The 20,881-nt window shown below is 40.2% G+C and overlaps 1 protein-coding gene across 1 annotated transcript in view; it reads right to left on the reverse strand.

Moving 5' to 3' along the window:
- CPNE4 (copine 4) overlaps positions 1-20,881 on the reverse strand; it is a 559,227-nt gene that overhangs the window by 183,085 nt on the left and 355,261 nt on the right. The window contains exons 4-7 of the mRNA XM_079101307.1: positions 15,658-15,729; positions 12,511-12,585; positions 4,240-4,323; positions 1,144-1,233 (exon numbers count right to left, since the gene is read on the reverse strand). Of these exons, the coding sequence (XP_078957433.1) occupies positions 1,144-1,233; positions 4,240-4,323; positions 12,511-12,585; positions 15,658-15,729 (321 nt within the window). The remainder of the gene's footprint in view (positions 1-1,143; positions 1,234-4,239; positions 4,324-12,510; positions 12,586-15,657; positions 15,730-20,881) is intronic.

Genomic DNA, 20,881 nt, shown 5'->3' on the forward strand with positions numbered 1-20,881 from the left:
TCTCAATTATCTAACATCCCTGGGTGCATATTCAGGCTCTAAGAGTCACCTTCTGACAATTGTCTTCCGTATGATTTTCCCACAACAAAATGCCAGGTGGAGCTGATTGATTACCGAGTCTGCTTGATAGTCATGTTTGTCAATGAACATTAATCAACTGTTTTTTCTGGCTTATAGTCTCCAGTGAGTTACTTAATTATCATGAACTGATAGTATCAACTCTGGCATTAGCAGCCTGGAGGTTCTGGACTTCCAAGGTAACTGGATCATGAACCTTAATGGGGAATATCTCCTGGAGTCTGCTGCTGGTGTAGCCCTTCGTCTTTCTTTGGTAATTACCGACCTTCCAATGCATCTTTTCTTCCAACTTCTGCGTTCTCATAGTGCTCAAAAAATGTTTTTGGTACTTTGAAAAAATACCCACAGTCCTATCAAAAAGAGGGGTCTATCTCCTCATCCTTGAATCTGGAATAACCACATTGACTTGCTTGGTTTATGGACTATGGAGAAAGTGACCCGTATAAGTTCTGAGCCTAAACTTCCAACAGGTCTTGCAGCTTCTGTTTTGTCTTCTTGGAACCCAAAGGTCACTGCATGAATAAGTCCAGCTAGCCTGTAGGATGATCTACCAGTCATTTCAGATGTCAGCCAGCCAACCCCTAGAAGCACAGCCAACCTGCTCATGGGCAGTGATTGCAAATGCCTGAGAGTCCAAGCAAGAACACCTGAGAACCACTTAGATGGGTTCAGTCTAGTTTGCTTGAAGCACAGAATCATAAGCTAAACAAATGACTATTATTTTAAACTACTAAATTGTGGGCTAGCATGCTACATGACAATAGACAATTGATCGGAAATATTTTTTTAAAAATAACTCCTAAGTATAATCAGAAGTTATTGTCACAGTTTTGTTTCTGAGAAGCCATAGGTTTTATCTTTTGATATACCACAATTAGGATTTACTTTATTAGATCATTGTATAAGCTTCAATGGGTTTTAACAGAAAAATAACCTCTCTTTCCTCCATTAAGATACTAAAAGGTGGAAGCATGGGTGAATGAAGCAGAAAATTTGGGGTGTGCCAACATTTATATGAGGAGAAAAAGGAAGGTTATTATTTTAAAATTGAGTTAGGTTTCTGACCTTGAGCCGGCGGTCTGGATCTCCACTGCATAGAGAATTTACTGATACTTTGAATGATTTCCAGGCTGGGCTTAAGTTATTCATCACAACCTGGGAAAAGAAAGAGAGGCCTGGTGAGGAGGGGAGCGCATGAGGGACATTTTTACATTTCAGCATGTAAACTGCTGGAGAAACCATTGTGATGCTTATGAAAAGGACAGTTGTCTGGAACAGGTCGGTGCCTGAAGGAAAATTTGGAGTAACAGATCTTTTAAGGGTGCCCGCTAAGCAGGTCATTATGGGCAGAACTCCTCTGGTCACTGGCCTGGCTGTTTCATGAATAATGACAATAATGTCATCCAGCGTTTGGATACTAAGGTTGATCCCTGCCATATCAAAAGGACTAGGATTAAGGAGGTGAGGCTGCTTCTGACCATTGGTGAAGGACCCCCAGTTCTGTAAGACTGCCAGGCCTGTGGCATACATTTCTTTCTCTTGGTATAGGCAGAGGTAAAGATTTGGTAAAAGTGAAGGTTATGCAGGACAATTCTGCTTCTAAAGAATTGGATGATGTTTTGAGTCATGTCAGATTGTAAGAGAAGTTTCTAGAAGAAAAATCCTAGGAACATTCTGACATAGCTCATCACCATCTCAACTAGAATATACCAAAAAGGCACAACCAGGTGGTTCTTCAGATTATAAAATCTACAACATGGTAAAAGCATTTTCAAAGCAGCTAATAATCATGAACTTAGCTAAACCCCACCCAAAAGCTCATAAAAACAAAGTCAAATCCTGCCATCATGATGGTACAAAAACATTCCGTTTGGTTCAGCATGCAAAAGGGGCTGCTCCATATCTACTTTAGGGTGGGGTTTCCCAGACCAGGTGCTATATCCCCTGGGGACTGAAAATGGAAAAGCCTCTGCTCCACCCAGTCCCCACTTGTACTCTGCTGGCAGGTCTCTTAGGTGATTCCGATGCATAAAGTTTGAGAACCACTGTTCTAGGGGATGTACACATAAGTTAAATGAAGCTGTCATACTGATTTTTCTTCCTATGAAGTTTATAGTTAGTGGAAGTCTTAGGGTTTAAAAAAAATTCTCTATCCAAATAACATATTTTGTAAATGGTTCCTTCTTTCTTCTACTGGATTCCTTTAATATAATATGAATTATTGATTAGCTCCTGGGCTCATTATTAAATTTATTTAATGCATTAGAGAAATCATGTTCCTGTGTGACTTTGTCTTGTCTCCTGATACCCTGAGGATGATCAAAGTGATAGTGAGAAGGAAAATTAGATAAAATTGTTTGGGTTCATTTCAGTTTTCTCACCTTTTAATAAAAAATGCAGAAGTGAGCATGTCTCATGGCAGCAGTTTTGAAAAAAGTCATTAGTAGATCGGAATTTCAGCTAGAAAGTTCATCTCAAATTTAAAAATCTGTGTATGTGCTTATGTACATGTGTGCCTGTCTGCACATAATGTGTGCCTTCCCTAAGAGAATAGTAATCCCGGGAATTTATTTTCTATCTACTGAGTAAGCAAGAGGAAAGATCATGTTATGTTACTTGGCCTATTGAAAGTTCTATAATCAAAATATCTCATGAGACTCCATGAATCCTTCAGTTTTAAGGTAAGGGGGGTAGTTCTAGAGATTCTTGGGAAAAGGAGAATTTACCAATACAATCATGCTATCAGGAGAAGGAGGATCTTGTGAGAGAAGAAATTTAATAATATGGTAGACATGTACTTTCTCCCTGGTTGAAGCCCCTATTCATGATTAAATCAAAAGCATGAATGAATAAATACCACTACTGACTCCATCCAAAGTTTACTTCTCCCCAAAGTTCATGTCCCCAAAGAAATCTTTGTGGTATGAAAGGGGCTCTGATAGGTGGTGGTGTGAAGGATCACTTTTGGCAACTGTGTGAGCCGTACTTTAGTCCCTTCTCCAGGGGTTAAGTTCCACAGAATCTCATTGTTCTACAACACGGAGCAGACATATTATTTTTATCCAACTCTGCTCATTTTTTTACTTTTATTAAATATATTTTACTAGATGCTAATGATATAATAGATGATATCCATAGCCATCCAAGATTATTTAATTCTTGTCCCCTAAGAACAACAGGAAAATCCCCCTAATAAGACCTGCAACTCTGTTACTTCAGGAAAACAGAGTTGGATTTACAGTTTGGGGGTGGTGAGACTGGTACTCGCACCATATCCCATGAAGATCATGGGTTTCTTCTTTGTTTACCCTGCCACTGGTATACACACACAAGAAGATCTTCTCTGAGTTCCAAGTTGTTCACCACAATTGTTCCATTTCCTTCTTAGTGAGGCACTATAGAATCCCTTCTGACTGGCTTGTAAGTCAAAAAACAACAAATGGAGAATGGGATTGGTTACTACCTGTGCATATGAGATGGTGTAGTAGGGATTAGGCTCACGAGGGATGAGCTTTAGGGTTGTTTGCACAAAGAAGAGGGAAGGTGGGTAAGAAGTAATATAGCTTGACCAAGTGGTCCTTGGATAGGGCTGCTATTCACATGGCAGGTCTGACATCAGTCCAGGGGAGGTACTTTCCCTGGTGAAGTAGATTGACTTCCAAAACTTCAGTGCAGCTCAGAGCTGAACAACCTCAGTGAAAACTTTATCTCTGCCCCTTGCTAACTGTAAGACCTGGAAAAATGATAAAACCTCCCCCAAGTTTGGTTTGTTCACCTATAAAGTAGGAGTAATAATAATAATTCTATCAAGGGATTATTGTGAGAAGTAAGTAAAATAATGCATGTAAATCACTTAATACAATGCTTGGTACCTAGCCATCCTCATTAAATGTTAACTAGTTTTCATATTTTGCTAATAAGTTGCTGGCTATCTCTGTTGAAGATCAATAATGGAAAATCGGGGCTATAGGGGCTCTTCTCACTGAACACAAAAATTGAGAATAAAGAAACCAAACTAAAAAGGCAGAGACATCTTGGGGGCATTGCAGTCTCCAGGTCTCAGTGCATATTTACAGAGAGTAAGACATAGAAGGTGCTTCTCAAAACAGTCAATTTATCGTCTTAGGATGAAACAGCATAGCTGGAGATGACTCTTCTTACCTCAGTTCGGTGCACAAGCTGCTGGGTTGCATCGTCATTCATACGAAAAATTTCCAGAAATGGGTCAGATTTACTGAAGAAATCCTAAAATAGATCAATAGCAACGAAAATTTTTTTTTTTTGCTCTTCATTTATTCTATCTCTGAACAGTTAGAGAGATTAGCCACCTGAACTCCTCCCTGATATTCTACTGTCCACATGTGGAATGGGGGCCAGCTCCTCATCTCTTCCCGAATCCTGCTCCTGTCCCACCCACGCTCTCCTCTCCTTGCCCTGTGACAGTGCACAATGCCTTCTCTTGCTTTGTTCTTTATCCTTGTGATCCGCTCCTGGCTAGAATAAGCTGCATCTGAACTCCAAGTCCTTTGTGAAATAAGTTCTTGGTTGAAATCCAAAGTAATCTTCAAAGATCAATGCACACCCCAGTTCCTTGAGAAGCAACGTATTTGTTGTTTTAAAACACATTCATCATCGTTCTCATAAAGTCTACGTCTGATGACTACAATATCTGCATCACCTGTGGGTCCTGTTTCTATTATCCGCTTTTGTGGTATGCTTCATTTTTGATTAAATGCACACTGTGTGAGAAAGGTTATAAAGATTTTAGATGAGTCTTTAGTTTCTAGGAAGCTATTGGAATGTGGGGGAGTCCCTTGAATCCAATCAGGATTAAACTATTCAGAGGTTGGATTTCTTCAGAAGTCCTTAATAAAAGGCCCAATCTATTTCTGATTCCTTTTCTCCTTAGGTGTGGTCTTAGAGTGTGCTAAATGAGTACCTGAATGTTTGTGAGAGCTGTTCCACCTTGGTAAGTCCTTAGTGCTGGCTTTGGCTGTGAACCTCTCCAGGTCTCTCTTATCCCCATTTGCCTCCTGGTTCTAGATTTGGTTCAGTTTCTCTCTATGCTGCTATTTACTAATTAGTGAATGTCTTAGGAGGATAATCCACTCAGATGATTGAGCTACAGCCTCTCTGAAGCGTCTCTTAATTGCCCTAAACTTCAGTTATTCTTTCCCAGTCCCAGTTTCTCTGTTTCTTAGTAGGTATTTTCTGGTAGACTTCCCAAACTCTAAATCCACAGTGCTTTAGGAATCAGACGTGGATGGAAAGTCTGCACAGAATGTCTGAATCCCTTTGATGACTTTCTCCAGAATCTTGGCCCCTCAAATCTGTACTATCTCACGACCCTCAAACAGATGTCTCTTGTGTCTTTTCTAATGCATAAAGTTGTTTTCAGTGGGAGAATGATGTAAAGCAAACAAATAACCCCATCAATAAATGGGCTAAGGAAATGAGCAGACACTTCACAGAAGAAGATCCACAAGCAATCAACAGATATGTGAAAAAATGTTCAACATCTCTAGTAATAAGAAAGATACAAATCAAAACTACTCTAAGATTTCATCTCACCCCAATTAGAATGTCTATTATCAAGAATACAGGCAATGATAGGTATTGGCAAGGATGTGGGGAAAAAGGTTCACTAATACATTGCTTGTAGGATTGCAAATTGGTGCAGCCACTCTGGAAAGCAGTGTGGAGATTCCTTAGAAAACTTGGAATGGAGTCTCTACCTGACCCAGCTGTCCCACTCCATGGCCTATACCCAAAGGACTTAAAATCAGCATACTACAGTGACACAGCTACATCAATGTTTATAGCAGCTCAATTCACAATAGCTAGATTGTGGAACCAACCTAGATGCCCTTCAATAGATGAATGAATAAAGAAACTGTGGTATATACACAATGGAATATTATTCATTCATAAAGAAGAATAAAATTACGGCATTTGCAGGTAAACGGATGGAGTTGGAGAGTATTATACTAAATGAAGTAAGCCAATCCTAAAAAACCAAAGTCCAAATGATTTCTCTGATAAGTGGATGATGATACATAATGAGGGGTGGGAAGGAGGCAAGAATGGAGGGAGGATGGATGTGTAGAGGAAAATGAGAGGTGGGGAGGGGGTGAGGAAGGAAAAATAGTAGAGTGAGACAGACATCATTACCCTGTGTACATGTATGATTACACAAATGGTGTGACTCTGCTTCATGTACAACCAGAGAAAATATGGTTGTGTCCCATTTATGTACAATGAATCAAAATAAAAAAAGTTAAAAAAAAAAAAAAACCAGGTGTGCTGGCAAACGCCTGTAATCCCAGGGGCTCAGAAGACTGAGCAGGAGGATTGTGAGTTCAAAGCCAGCCTCAGCAACAGCAAGGAGCTAAGCAACTCAGTGAGACCCTGACTCTAAATAAATACAAAAATAGGGCTGGGGATGTGACTCAGTAATTTGGTGCCTCTGATTACAATCCCCAGTACCAAAAAAAAAAAACAAAAAAAACAGTGCTTCTTAATTGCAGGCAGAACCTATCTACATCCTTTCCTCCTTGTAACTTTATTTTTTACTCAATGGGTTATAAATTTTGAGAGAGGAGGAATGAGGTTTTACTTTGCTTCATATTTCTGTTACTTCCTCAGCATCTTCCAGAACATTTGGATTTTAGCACTTCATGGTATGTATTGGCTGAATGAATGAATACATAAACGAATGGATGAAGGACACAAATATGTGGTGTAGGATAGCAAGCTATTTGTGCAATTGCCTTATTTATCAGACTCTTATTACATATTTCACCGGGTGTTGTTTTAGAAATCTAAACTGGAACAAAACAGAATTAAGTCTATATTTGCCTTAACAGTTATCTTTTATCCCTAAAAGTTAATAAGCTAGAGTCAAATTCATAATTTCCTTTGGTGCAATTTTTTGGCTTCTACTTCTAAGTATTTCCTCACAATCCATGTCTTTGCCAGCCATCCTAGTCTTGAGATCAGCAAAATATCTGCAGGTTGTATTGTAAAACTTTCATGCTTAATTTAAGATATAAGGAGAGCTAGACCCTTCTCTCAGTCCTGCAAATACCATCCAGTTTGGTGGTAAGACAGGTATTCAAACCAACATAACCCAGGGCTAATAATGAATAAATCAATGAACAAGGAATCTTTATGGAAGAGAAGAGAGCTAATGAATTTTGGCTGGAGAAGATGGTTGTAAGGAAGATACATTAGAGAGAGAACAGCCTGAGTGAAAGTGTGAGAGTGTAAACAGTGAGAGTGATACATCAAGTCCCTTAACTTGACTGCAGCCCAAGAACACGGTGGGGAGGAGCTGGGGGCAACGTTGGCCTATCGAGGAAGCAGGCAGCCCTCTAAGGAGTCTAAGCAGGAACACAATATGATTGGCTCTGTAGGGGAGAATATCAGCCCAGGATATTCCAGAAAGAGAAGAGGTGGAAGGTGGGGGTTACTATCTTCTCTTTGCTTTCCTCTTTACCCAAGAGGAACTGAACACCAGGCTGCACAATACCTAGTTGTATCCTTCTGTTCTGCTTCTGAAAGTACCAGAAGATCACAGCCTTTCTCTTGTCAAGAACACACAATGTCTGTGTCCATCATAAGCCTGCTCTGTAAACCTAGTGTCCTCCCTGAAATGCTCCATTTCTTTCCCAGACATTCTTCCAGCTGCTTTCTTTGCTATGAATTTGTTGAGACATTTGCCTATTTGTTTCAACACTCATCTTAAAAAATTGGAACTCCCCCTTCTCTCCCCTCCCTAGTGGCTGTGGGCCACCCTTGCTTGTTCCTGTGTGCCCCTAGGCTCCCTCTCCAGCAGTTTTGTATCCATGAATAATGTTGGATCCTCTGGGGATGTGTTTATTAATTATACTTAAAAACTGCTGACCCCAATGGAAGAACTCTATCCATTATTTTACTTTTTCCTTGTTATAGAGAATTTAAACTTTTGCTACCATTTTTATTTAAAATTGTAGCATACAGAAAAATAGAAAGAGGACAAAAATGGAAAGAAGGAAAAAAAAATGACCCATAACCCCACTTGTAATTCCATAAACATCAACAGGTATTTTTGTAAATCTTTTTCTAGAATCTAGACATTATTTTCTCGCTTCCTTTTAAAATATACACATATATCTGTAGTCATACTCTATAATTCAATATCCCGTTTCTTCCACTTGTTAGTATTTTGAAATGCTCTGATTTATTTCACATTCTTTTAAAATTACTATTTAGGGTTAGCATACAGTCTATCTTCAAATAACTGAAAATCCAATATGCAGTCATTGGCTTTAACAATGCTTTAAAATACCAACTCCCTTCCAAGTTTTCTAAGGAATCTCCATACCTCTTTTCACAGCCACTTAGATTTTCAGTTAGTTGAAGACTGAGACTATATCTGATCTTTATTTTTTTGTCTTATAGTACGCTCTCCTGACAACTCCATGCTAACCTAAATAGTAATTTTAAAAGAATGTGAAATAAAATAGAGCATTTCAATATACCAGCTATCCCACTCCTTAGCCTATACCCAAAGGACTTAAAATCAGCACACTACAGTGATGCAGCCACAGCAATGTTCATAGCTGCTCAATTCACAATAGCTAGATTATGGAACCAACCTAGATGTCCTTCAACTGATGAATGAATAAAGAAACTGTGGTATATATACACAATGGAATATTACTCAGCCATAAAGAAGAATAAAATTATGACATTTGCAGGTAAATGGATGCAGTTGGAGAATATCATGCTAAGTGAGATAAGGCTTTCCCAGAAAACAAAAGATGGAATGATCTCTCTGATAAGCGGATGATGATACAATAATGTGGGGTGGGAGGGAGGCAAGAATGGAGGAAGGATGGATTATATAGTGGAAAAAGAGGGGTGAGGAGGGGATGGGGGAAAGGAAAAATAACAGAATGAGAGAAACATCATTACCCTATGTACATGTATGATTACACAAATGGTGCTACTCTACTTTGTGTACACCCAGAGAAACAACAGTTGTACCCAATTTGTGTACAATGAATCAAAATAAAAAAAATTAATAATTAAAAATAAAATTCCAACACTCCACATATAATCTGGCTGTCCTTAGGCAAGATATTTAACTTCTCCAAATCTCAGTTTCCCATCCATTAGTGGAAAGAGTATCACCCTTTGCCTTGGCAGGGTGAGAGAAGAAAAGATGGTACTTGTGAGTCCAGTGCATGGCCCGTGCTAAGTAAGCACTTGAAAATGTTGGCTGCTATGATTATTATCAACAGAAGATTGAGTGCATGAAGATCCTTTTTAAAGAACTATATAAATACCAGGATGATCACTATTAAGGAGGCATCTGATTCCTGGAAAACCACTCAAAAATATCTGCTCAAAAATATCAAGTGTACGTTCCAGATATTTGTAGCTTTTAAATAACAATTCTAGGTCTAATCGTATGGTCACTTTAATCTGGAATTCTCAGCTTTCTTTGCTTGATCATCAGCCATAAGATGGTCCTTGGACCATCTTAAGTCAAATACAATGGTCTGTGTAATGAACATGAATGAATTAGGCTTTTTACTGCAGTTTTGCTATGGGGATATTCTTCAATATTCTGAAGGCCATATTACTCTGCCCTATAGTCCAATGTGGAAGAAATTTAGTTAAAGTGAAAGGGTTTAACAGTGATCACCTGGAAATAGGAAGGGACTGGGGCACAGAAAAGGTTAGATAATAGGTTCCAAAATACAGATAGGTGGAGGCACTAATTCTGGTGTTCTACAGCTGAGTAGGGTAACTGTGCACTTAATTATATATTCAAAATAACTAGAAGTGCCCAAAAGTTCCTAACACAGAGAAATGAAAAATGTTTGAGGAGATGAAAAATCTGGGCTGGGTTTATGACTCATTTGTAACCAACAAATAGTATAAACCAGTTGTTAATGTAAGTTACTGGGCTCGCGGTGGTTTTCTATGTGTCCTTGGGTGATCATCAGACCTAACTGAGCCTTTGCTTCCTGCAGAGGTTGTGTGAGGTCATCTTTATGGCCTCCTCTTGATCCTCCATTCTTTGCCCTCTTTCCACCTGAGTCTGTTCACGTTTCAATCCAAACTGGAGCAAAGTACCTCTACTTTGTTCTCTGGATTCCTAAGGAATCTGCATAAGACACAGTCACATTTCAAAGGAACTGGGATCTGCAGTACTGGGTCATTGAGGCTCCGCAGTGACCCAGGACCCTGGACAATCAGTGCTGTTAATGGTGGGAATGGTCATTTAGGACCACATTAAGTGCTATGGAGGGCTCATTCAGCTCTGTGAGCAAGTGTTCATTTGACTAAAGGGAAACTGTTCAAACACAATGGGTCCCTTCCAAACTCTCAAGTCCCCTTGCACTGTAATGTAAGTCAGTTAGAGGACAAATTAGAGGTACTTAAGAGACTACTAAATGGACAGAAACCATTAAAAGCCATTAAGTGAGTAGCTTAAAATTGTTACCTACTGACCCAATGGCTCATAATGGCACCAGGGTAGACATGGCAGATCAGTTCTGTGAACTCTTCTGAAATGTAGGTAGATGATACAGGAGAAGGAATACAATAGTGGAAAGGGAGTGAGGGTTAAAAGCTCGCTGCCAGCTGACCATGCAACCTACAGACCTCAGCACCTATCTCGTGCAAATGCCAAAAGATAGCAGTTTCTAAAGATTTCACACAGTCTGCTCAGGACATTAAAAATATCAAAATGTGTTAAGTTTATAAGGGTAAAGTATTTTCTGATGTTCCCAGGCAGAATCAATTACTTTTGCCTGGACACTCCTTTTATACATTGATGATCATATTCTAACGTGGCAGTAACATTTTTGTTTTTTAAATTTATGTTTTACATAGATGATGAATTCCAGGTGGTGGTGGGAGAATGGCGTTTCTTTTTGAGTATGCATTTTCCCCAGGACTTCGTGCATAATAAACTCCTAACACAGTTTGGCAAATGAATGATGAATGAGTGAATAAATCAGCAAATAAGAGAGTGAACCAGTGAATGCATAAATGGGCTGAGTACCTTTTCTAGGTGGAAAGTGAACGAAATAGGCCAAGATACAAGCTGCTGCTTAAGACGTTAAACAGTTCTTGGAGAGATTACTTTACTGCTTTCAGTCTAAAGCCATAAATCAGTCTTCAAGAAAGTGCTATGGCATCCCTAAATCCCCAATTGTTTAGTCATACTCTAGGAAAATGGAGATCTATGAGAATATATTTATTGATGTGATGTGATTTTTCTCTTAAGGACATATATTTGGTGGGAAATCATAGATATCACGTGGTAAGGTTGGGGAGGACACCTCCACCTCTGTTTATGGTGTGGAGGCTGCAATTTAAGGTGTGTGTGTGTGTGCACGTGTGTGTGTGTAAGCATGTGACTGACATGGCCTGTGATTGGGTGGAAGTTGCATTAGAAAGAGTGCAGTCGGAAATTAAACTGACATGGGATTGAATCTTCAGTTTTACCACTTACTAGCAAGATCATGAAAATGTGCCTTGCAGACCTCCAACTGTAGGGAAAATACCTGTAGGGAAAATAATTCCAGGCCATTGATCTCTGATATCCATCCCTGCATTTGCACTGTGAACAAGCTTCCTAAGGCAGCTCCTGGCCAGTAACCAAGGGCACAGGGATGCTAACTAAGGCAGGTCCCTTTCTGGAAGTAGCTGACTGTGGCCCTAGGACTTCCTGACTGCCTTGCTGAAACTTCCTGTCTGCCTGGTGTTCCCGACTTCCACCTGCATTTTCCTTCCTCTTTCCTCCATTCAGCATCAGACTTTCATCGTGGCCTATTGGTTTTCCCTACCTGTCTCTGTATGTTCCCCACACAGGCATTTCTACCATTAAAACCCTTGCCTATTTAATCCTGTGTTGGTGTCTGCTACTCAGAAGATCTGGAATAACATACAGCCTGACCTTAGGCAAGTTATTTTATCTTTGAAAATCTTCCCTCTCCTGAAAAAGTGTTAATAATATTTGTTACATGGAAGTTATGCAAATGACTAAATAAGACAATGTATGTAAAGCTCTTAACCCTGTATCTGGCAAACACAGGTACTTAATAAATGTCACTTTTCTTCCCTCTCTTAGAATATTCCTGACAATGGGGTTAAATCATATTTTCCTGTGCACATCTGACCTGTGGCATCTGGAAATAAATGAAGTCTTTGTGTAATGAGATTATCCTGTTTTAATTACAGTTCCATCCCCTTCTCATTAACTGCTTCTCAATTTGGGGAGAGAGACTTACTTTGAAGACCTCGCTGAAATCTTTGATCTGTTTAATAATGTGGGTTGAAAGGGAAAAATAGCTTCGGGGAGAAATCTGATTAAACTGTGTGTGCTAGCTTTATTAGTTCCCTCAATAAGGTTAATGCCAAACACTTTACCTTGTCATCCAGTTTTCGTGCATTGAATGCCAGTTCCACATAGTCATCATTGCCAGATAATTCTTCAGCGATCACCTAGAGGAAAAAGCACACATCAGCTGCAGTGGAGGATCCACCTGTTAGCCCAGGAACCCACGGGCAAATTTAACTCATGCTTGGTCTGAAAATCAACAAGAACAGACGTTGGGCAAGGAGTTTTTCTATAACTCTGGTAAAGGTGGTTTTCCCTTCGACACCTAGAAATGGTGTCGAAGGGAAATTCCTGGAAAAGACAGCAGTAGACAACTAGATTACATTTATGCTGAGTCTGAGACCCATACTGGAGGAAGAAATATCAGGGATAGCAATTTGGAAGAGCTTCTTTCTTTAAAGGTCATTTGGCATTGTATGGTACCTCCATATATAGTGATATGTATATTTTTCTCTTTGGGGAGTTATGAAGAAGGAAGGGCAATCATATTTCTCTACTATTCGGAGTCAGATCAACAAGGGAGGAAGGGATAAATTTGTCTTTGTGTCCGTTGCAGACCCTGATCGTCAAAGACATGTTCTAATTCCTATTTTTCACGAGATTGTCCCTGGGCTTTCTGAAATGAAAAGAAAAAGAAAAAGAAAGAAAAAATGAAAGAAAGAAAGAAAGAAAGAAAGAAAGAAAGAAAGAAAGAAAGAAAGAAAGAAAGGAAGGAAGGAAGGAAGGAAGGAAGGAAGGAAGGAGGGGAGGAGGGAAGGAGGGAAGGAGGGAAGGAAGGAAGGAGGGAAGGAAGGAAGGAGGGAAGGAGGGAAGGAAGGAAGGAGGGAAGGAGGGAGAGATGGGAAGGAAAGGAAGGGAGAGACGGGAAGGAAGAAAGAGGAAGGGGAAGGGAAGAGGAAGCAGAAGGGGAGGGAAGAGGAAGGGGAAGGGGAGGGGAAGGAAGAGGAAGGAAAATAAAGAGAAAGAAACAACTACACTTTGACAAAGATTTGCAAAAATGAGAATATACTCCTGTCCAATCGGCTCTTTCATAATGTCACTTTCCAATACCTACTAGCCCGTGACTCTCAAAATCTTAGAGCAGAAGTTGGCGAAAAAAGTCAAGAGAAAAGCAGTAACAAAAAAGGCAACAAAAATCTGGGGGCCAGGCTGGTTGCATATGACATTTATATGCTAGGATTCCACATGTACTCAGGAGCCACAGCACAAAATCATCCTTATCAAATTGGTTATTTTGAGACACTGAGATTTAATTCGATTTTAACTCCATTTTATCTGAGCTCAACTTTTCCATTAGGACTTGCTCTGAATACTGACTGGGAGCCTCTGGAAAACGTGAAGTTATTCACATCTAAAATTAAGGCTAAAAATGTTGTTGAGAGTAAAAGGAATGGACCCCAAAAAGTGTGAGCAACTAAAAGTTGGAAACACAAGTTTATGGGTATACAAGAAAAACTCAGGTATATGGGGAAAGTCTCAAGTCATACAGGAAAAACTCCAGAACTGCTTGGTAAGTTGGGAATCATATCTATATTTTTATTTGGTTCACTTTTGTCCCTTACCACCCTTTACCTTTTGCACTCTATCTGAGTGGTGTTCCTTACCTATTTTGTGGTCACAGATACTTTTGGGAAGCCGATCAAGGTTCTGATCTTTTCTATCTGCAGAGACCTCAAAAATTTCACACATTTTTTAGGTGTTTTCCAGGAGCTACTAAAGCCAATGTTTTAGGCTTAAAAAAGATTCCAAGATTAAAGGAACTATTTAAATGTTTAAAATTAAGAAAACGATTAAGTTTTTCTGGGATTTATGGAGGAAGAACATCTTCAAGACATCTTAGAGAATAGGTGGGAAGATGAGGTTTATTCTTCAGGGAAAGAACCACAGCAAATTTTATACCTGGGTTCACTGGGTTTGCAGCCTTTGGGAGTGAACCCTTGGCTTTTTAGAGCATTACTGAGCTCTTCAAAGACCATTTGATTCATTATCCATTATAGCAGAAAGAAGCTTTGACTCGACAGTGTCATTTAAAATATTCAAGTCACAGGGGTTGGGGGTGTAGTTTGGAGGTACAGTGTGTGTTTAGCATGTATGAAACTTGGGTTCAACCTGCAGTACCAAAAATAAATTAATTAAATATTCAAGCAACAAACTCAGTTAAAAGTTCTTAACATAATAACCACAATTCATAAAGGGACCCTTTTGAATTTTTCCCTTTTAAAAAACTGCTTTCTTCTTTCAGAAAATGAGCAAGTCACTCTCAAGTTAAAAAGCAGTAATCGAAATAAGTCAGGAGCTTTGCCTCCTTGCAATTTGCCTTCCTGGCAATTTAGATTTTCTTAGTACTTTTTTTGACCTTTCTCTTTCTTTTTATCCACACAGTTAAATGGTTAGACAACTTTCTCTACTTTTCTCAAAGACTCAAATATAAGATGTCAAAGTTTCAAATTTCAGGAGTGCTATATGAAAATTCCCACTACTATTTAGAAATACTTTCAGCATTTTACAAAAGAACATTCTGCATTGATAAAAATATCCTATAATTTGCACTATCCAATAAAGTAGCTGCCAATCAAATGTAACTATTGAGCATTGATATATGGCTAGTGTGACTAAGGAACTGAAATAGTAGCATTTATTTAATTTTAAATAATTTGTTTGTTTAAATGATCACTTCTAGCAGCTACAGAATCAGATTGGACAAATTAGCTCTAAACTATAATATCAAAGAGGGTGTTAAATGCTGGGCTATCTGCTTCTCAGGCAACAAATCCAATCTTGGACTAAATGCTACGAAACACAAAGCACAAATTTTAATTCTAAATCGAGGGCAGGGGTGGGTAGCTTTGATGATTTGAAAACCCAAGACAATTCCATATTATTACTGTGTTCAGCAGTATCAACTTTCTCCTCTACTAAAACCTGTATGGCAATTGCAGAAGTGCTTAGGAGAAGTGAGTAACCTCATTTTCAAATCCTTTTTCTTCCCCATTTCCCCTAAGGGTAGAAGGATCAAAACTGCACTGTCAGGAAGGAGAAAGAAGAAAAAAAGAAAAAGGTAACTTAGATAGCTCAGCAGTTGTAGCCTCAAATGCCCAGTAGGCAGAGGGTCTATTTCCCAAGTGTTCGGTTTGCTTGGGCAAACCTGGGCCTGGGGCTGCCCAGGGAGCTCTCACCGTGATGGAAGACTTCCCTGCTGTGTTCCCGTGCTTCAGCAAGGATTTGGACAGCTTTCTCTGGGAAACAATCTGCACAAAAGGAAACAAAATGAGAGATGCTAGTCATGGAACTGCAGGTCTATTTAAAAATTTTTTCCCTTACAAAATTCTGCATTCACAGCTCTACTTGAAATTATGCTATTGATGTCCATTTATATTCCAAGGTTCTTCCATGAGTTTCTTTTAATACAGGTTACTCCTTTCTTTTTTTCTTTCTTTTTTTCACCCATTGTGGTAGGTAGGCATCTTCTATTTAAGATGGTCCCCAAAGATCCTAGCTTCCTGGTATTTATGTTATTGTGTAATCCCCTTCCCTTGAATGTGGGATGGATCCACTGACTTGCCTCTAATGAACAAAATGTCACCAAAATAATGCTATACCACTTCTGAGATTGGGTTATACGATGCCCATGACTTCCATCTTTCTCATTCCATTCTCTCTCTCTCTCTCTCTCTCTCATCTCTCTGAGACTTTGTTCTAGGGGAAGCATGCTGGAAGTAAGTTAGTCCTATAGAGAGACTTGTGTGGAAAGGAAACGATGTCCCCAACCAACAGCCTGTGAGAACTTGAGGCTGCCAACAGCTATATGCACAAACTAGGATGGAGATCTACCCCTAAATTGAGCCTAGAGATAACTAACTGCACATTATTTGCAGATCTAGAGGCCCAGGAAAACTGTATCCTGATTTTTTTATTTGTTCTAACTAGTTATAAGTGATAGCAGAATGCATTTTGACACATCATATGTAAATGGAGTATAATTTCTCCTTCTTCTGGTTGTATGTGATGTGGAATTATGCCGGTCGTGCTTGATGCACAGAAATTGTGAGATAGTAAATGCTTATTTTTTTAAGCTATGAAGTTTTGGTGTATTTTTTTCAGTAATAGAAAATAATACATAGTCACAGGAAAATTGGAGAGAAAATCATCATGCCAGGCAGGGAAACACACCCATTCAATATTTTCATACTACACATTTTTGTCTCCGTGTTAGAGCAGCGAAAACATCAAGAGCATTTAAGTGCCAATTGCAGAAAGCCCAGAAAACCTGCCTAGGTCAAGCTGACTTAAGGATCTGAAGAAGAAGAAATTTTTGTATAAAAAGTCACCTGGTGATGATATGATGATGATGATGATGAAGACGATGATGAAGATAATGACAACCTCCATGGTAACAATGACGACCTCTATTTAAGGAGTACATATGGCAGATGTTTTATTCAACTCCACAAATATTTGCGCAGTCTCTCCGGTGTGCTAGACTTGATGCAAGACACTTAGTGTGGAAGCAAACTCAGATGCACCATCTGGCCTCATGGAGCTAATAGTTTCTCTCTATGGGTCTTTCATTAAGTGGATTGGGAAGACACATGAATAAATGACAAAGTAAGGTTCACCTGGAAGCAGGAGCCAGGCCAACGTCTGAATAAAATGAGGCAACATATCCCATTTCCAAAGTAGAATAGAAATATTTCTTTCTATTGTCTTGGTGTTTCATTGCTTACCTACCCATGACTTCACTGATGCCAACAACCATCTCTGTACTGTCATATCCCATTCATGAGCTTGCCAGGTTTGGGTCGACTATTTTATAAGCCATCTTACAAGATCCACATTATCATTCCTCAAGGAAGGACTTAGCCTGAGAACCTGGATGGCATAGTTCACTCTCCTCTTATCTAGAAACACCAACTTTTCCGTTTACAGGGTGGGAAGAGAATGCTACCATGACCAGCTCCTGCCATTTGCAAGTGCTAGGAAGATAAGCAAGTTACCCAGGACATATTCCTTCTTTGGAAATGGCTATACAAGTGGCTAAACAAACTTGCTTTGTAGTCTCCAAGCCTCCATCTCAACTCTAAAGAATGAGTAAATAATGAGGGTTTCAAACCTTTCATTGCAATAATGATGGACAAGCACAGGGCTGCCATTGGTGTTGCCAAAATAGCAGAGATGCCCAGCTGGAGCCGTGATCTATGGAGAAAAGCCTCTTTGTTGCAAATCTCGCTTATCATGTATGCTTTGTTGCTTCTGAGCTGCACCAGCCTGAAAAAGACCTTAGGTCTTGTGAGAGAATGAGGAGAGTGACAAGGACTCACCCTGACCTCAGCTGACATAAGAGGCCAACAAATAGTAAGGTCTGCCTGGCATCAAGGTTAAAGGGGATGCATTTGTCAGAAATCTTCTAATTTGATTCTTTTCATGCTGTACTAGGGTCGCAGCTGCAAACCTCAGCATTCAGCAAGAGGGCAAAGTGTAGAGGGAGCAAATAGAAGTTGAAGCATTCTTTTTAGCAAGGTTGGACCAGAGGGACATTAGGACCTGGAGGTCCCTGATCTATATCCCACATAGACTTGGGGATGGAGGCAGGTCTTCTCCCATGGACAACAGCTTCTGATAGCATAGATCCTCTTTTTTTCTTTTTTTCAGAAAAGCTCAGAGTTTCACTTAAAAGATGTAATGAAAGCCAGTATTTAAAAAAAAAAAAAAAAAAAAAAAAAACACTTTTTTTAAAGTCAATATTTTAACAAGTATATATTCAACTGTTTTTTTCCCCCAAAGTCTTCAAAATAATTAGATTAGAAAATGATTTTTCATGAGGCTATTGTTAATAAAAATATCTTCAGAATGCTTTTTGTGGAATTGCTTTACAACTGTTGCAATAACATATTTATTGAACACCTTCTATGTGCCAGGGACAGGGTGACAGAAACTGATTGAAAACCTCTTTACAAACTTCACAGTCACATCTCTATTAGCTTGAACTGGTATTTCCCAACTGTATTATAGAAACATTCACTTTTTTAAAAAGGTGAGTACTTATTAAATGAATAGTCTTTGTGTAAATAAAATTGGAGCACATAGAATTAAAACAAGCTTAACATCTCAACGGCAGGATCTTGCAGAGCTTTGGTTGTAAATCCCCCCTGGGGACATGTATGTATGTACATTCCGTACGAGCATTTGACCTCAGGAACTTTCTGTCAAGGAGCATCTCCTGTATTCTGTGAACTAGAATTACACTTACTATGACCACCATCACAGAGAACAACTAAGAGGTCCTGGTAGCTCATTGTGGCAGACAGGAAACCCGCCCAGAACCTCTCAGGCCTTCCTCTTACAGAGCTGGTCTGGTTTCCAACAGTTTTCTCTGGTATCCATGCTTCTTGTTACAGGCAGAGCAAACTGGAAGTGAGGTTTTGGGGGAGATTAACATCCCTTGGGAACAGACTTCGACCAATGATTGATGGGTTCTGGAGAATAGATACCCCAGTACCTATGTTCTAAGACTTGAAGTGTTTGTTCTCTGCAGATGCCCAGATTTTTGCTCACAGGGGTGATTCGTTAAGTAACGTACCTCTTATTTTATTGACTACTTTCTCTTTTTCCATCTCATTTCTCTGCTTTTCTCCTGCCATTTCCTTCACCTTTCCAGTGATCTACCTACCCTCCAAGGCTTGTCTGTTTCTGGGGAACACAACCAAGACCCTTGCTCTCTGTGTCAGAGAATACATGGGACATTCCTCATGTGACAACATTTCTTGTCATTTCATGAACAAACTCTCTTCTTCCCAAGCAACTGGGATGAAGGAAGCGAGGCTTAGAGAAGTTTAGGAGTTTGTTTCAGGGACTACAGTGTCATGCACTGAATCGTGTCCCTCCCCAAATTCATACATTGGAGCCCTAACCTTCAAAGTGACTATTTGGAGATGGTGCCTTTAAGGAGATGATTAATGTTAAACAAGATCATAAGGGCAGGGTTCTAACCTGATAGAATTAGTGGCCTTATAGGAAGAGGAAGATGCATGACACACGAATGAGCTCTCTTTTCTTCCCCTCCTCACCACCTTCCTTCTCCCTCCCCCGCTTTCTACTTCCTCCCTCCTCTCCCCTCCACCCCCGCCCTTCTTCCTTCATTCTCTGTCCCCCTCTCCCTCCCTCTTTCTTCCGCTCCCTCCCCCTCTCAGGGTGCACTAAGCTAGGAAAAGAAACCTCAAAAGATGCCACCAGGGGTGGCACAGACCTGTAACCCCAGCTAATCAAGGCTGAGGCATGAGGGTCACAAGTTCAAGGCCAGCCTGGGCAAAATTAAAAAAAGAAACAAATAAAAACAAATATTTAAAGGGTTGGAAATGTAGATTCCCCCCTGGATTCAATCCCCTCACCGCTCCGAAGAAGGAGGAGGAGGAGGAGGAGGAGGAGGAGGAGGAGGAGGAGGAGGAGGAGGAGGAAAGACAATTCTGATAGCACTTGATCTGGGACTTCAAGCCTCCAAGGCCGTGAGAATATAGATTTCTGCTGTTTGGTCACCCAATCTTGGGTATTTTGTGGCAGCAGCCTGAGTTGACTCACACGCCCAGCCTGCAGGAGCTGAAGCCAAGATCCACTCCCTCATTTTTACTGAACACCTATTATGTGCTGGGTGTTGAGATTGAAGTGATGACACAGAGCAGTCAGGGACATTGCCTCCCAGAGATAGGTCAGGTTCCAACTTGGAAAGGAGAAGCAAGGTGGTGCCCTGGCCTAACCCACCCAGAAGATCAGGGAAGGCATTTCTACCGGAACTGCCTGAGTCCTGAAGTCTCATGGAAGAGCACTGAATAGTCAAAGAAGGATAGGAGGAGGCTCTGCTTACAAGAGCTGCAGGCACAGAGGGAAACAGGAGCACGAGGAGCAGGGAGCACATGAGGGACAGAGAGGAGACCCTTGATTTATTCTGAGACCAGCCTCTCCACTCTGTCGAACTCTGCAATGTGGTTCTGATGAGCTAAAGCTGACAAAACTCACATCTTCCCTGGGATATCAAAGCTTTAATCCCTGAAACCGGCGTATAAAACCTATGTGGCAAAACAGAAAAGGTCTTTGCAGCTGTGATGAGGTTAAGGATCCTGAGACAGGAAACTGTGCTGCTCCCAGTGTCCTAAGTGCCCTTATAAGAGGGACCCGGGGAGGTAATGTAAAGCTGCTCCCCTGCCCATCAGGTACAACTATTTTCCCTGCCTCCCAACCACTTGTCAATCTGTGAACATCCTGGCTAGCTATTGGTTCATCAGTCAGTTTGCAAGTATCCTTCTCTGATATTGGTCCCGTTAGCCCTGAGGTGGGTGATCTGGCATGATATCATAGGTAGTGATATCCACGGTAATCTATTGGCTTGGTCTTCCTGTCTTCAGCTTTCTA

The sequence above is a fragment of the Sciurus vulgaris genome (assembly GCF_902686455.1).
Source record: "Sciurus vulgaris genome assembly, chromosome: 10".
NCBI lineage: Eukaryota > Metazoa > Chordata > Mammalia > Rodentia > Sciuridae > Sciurus > Sciurus vulgaris.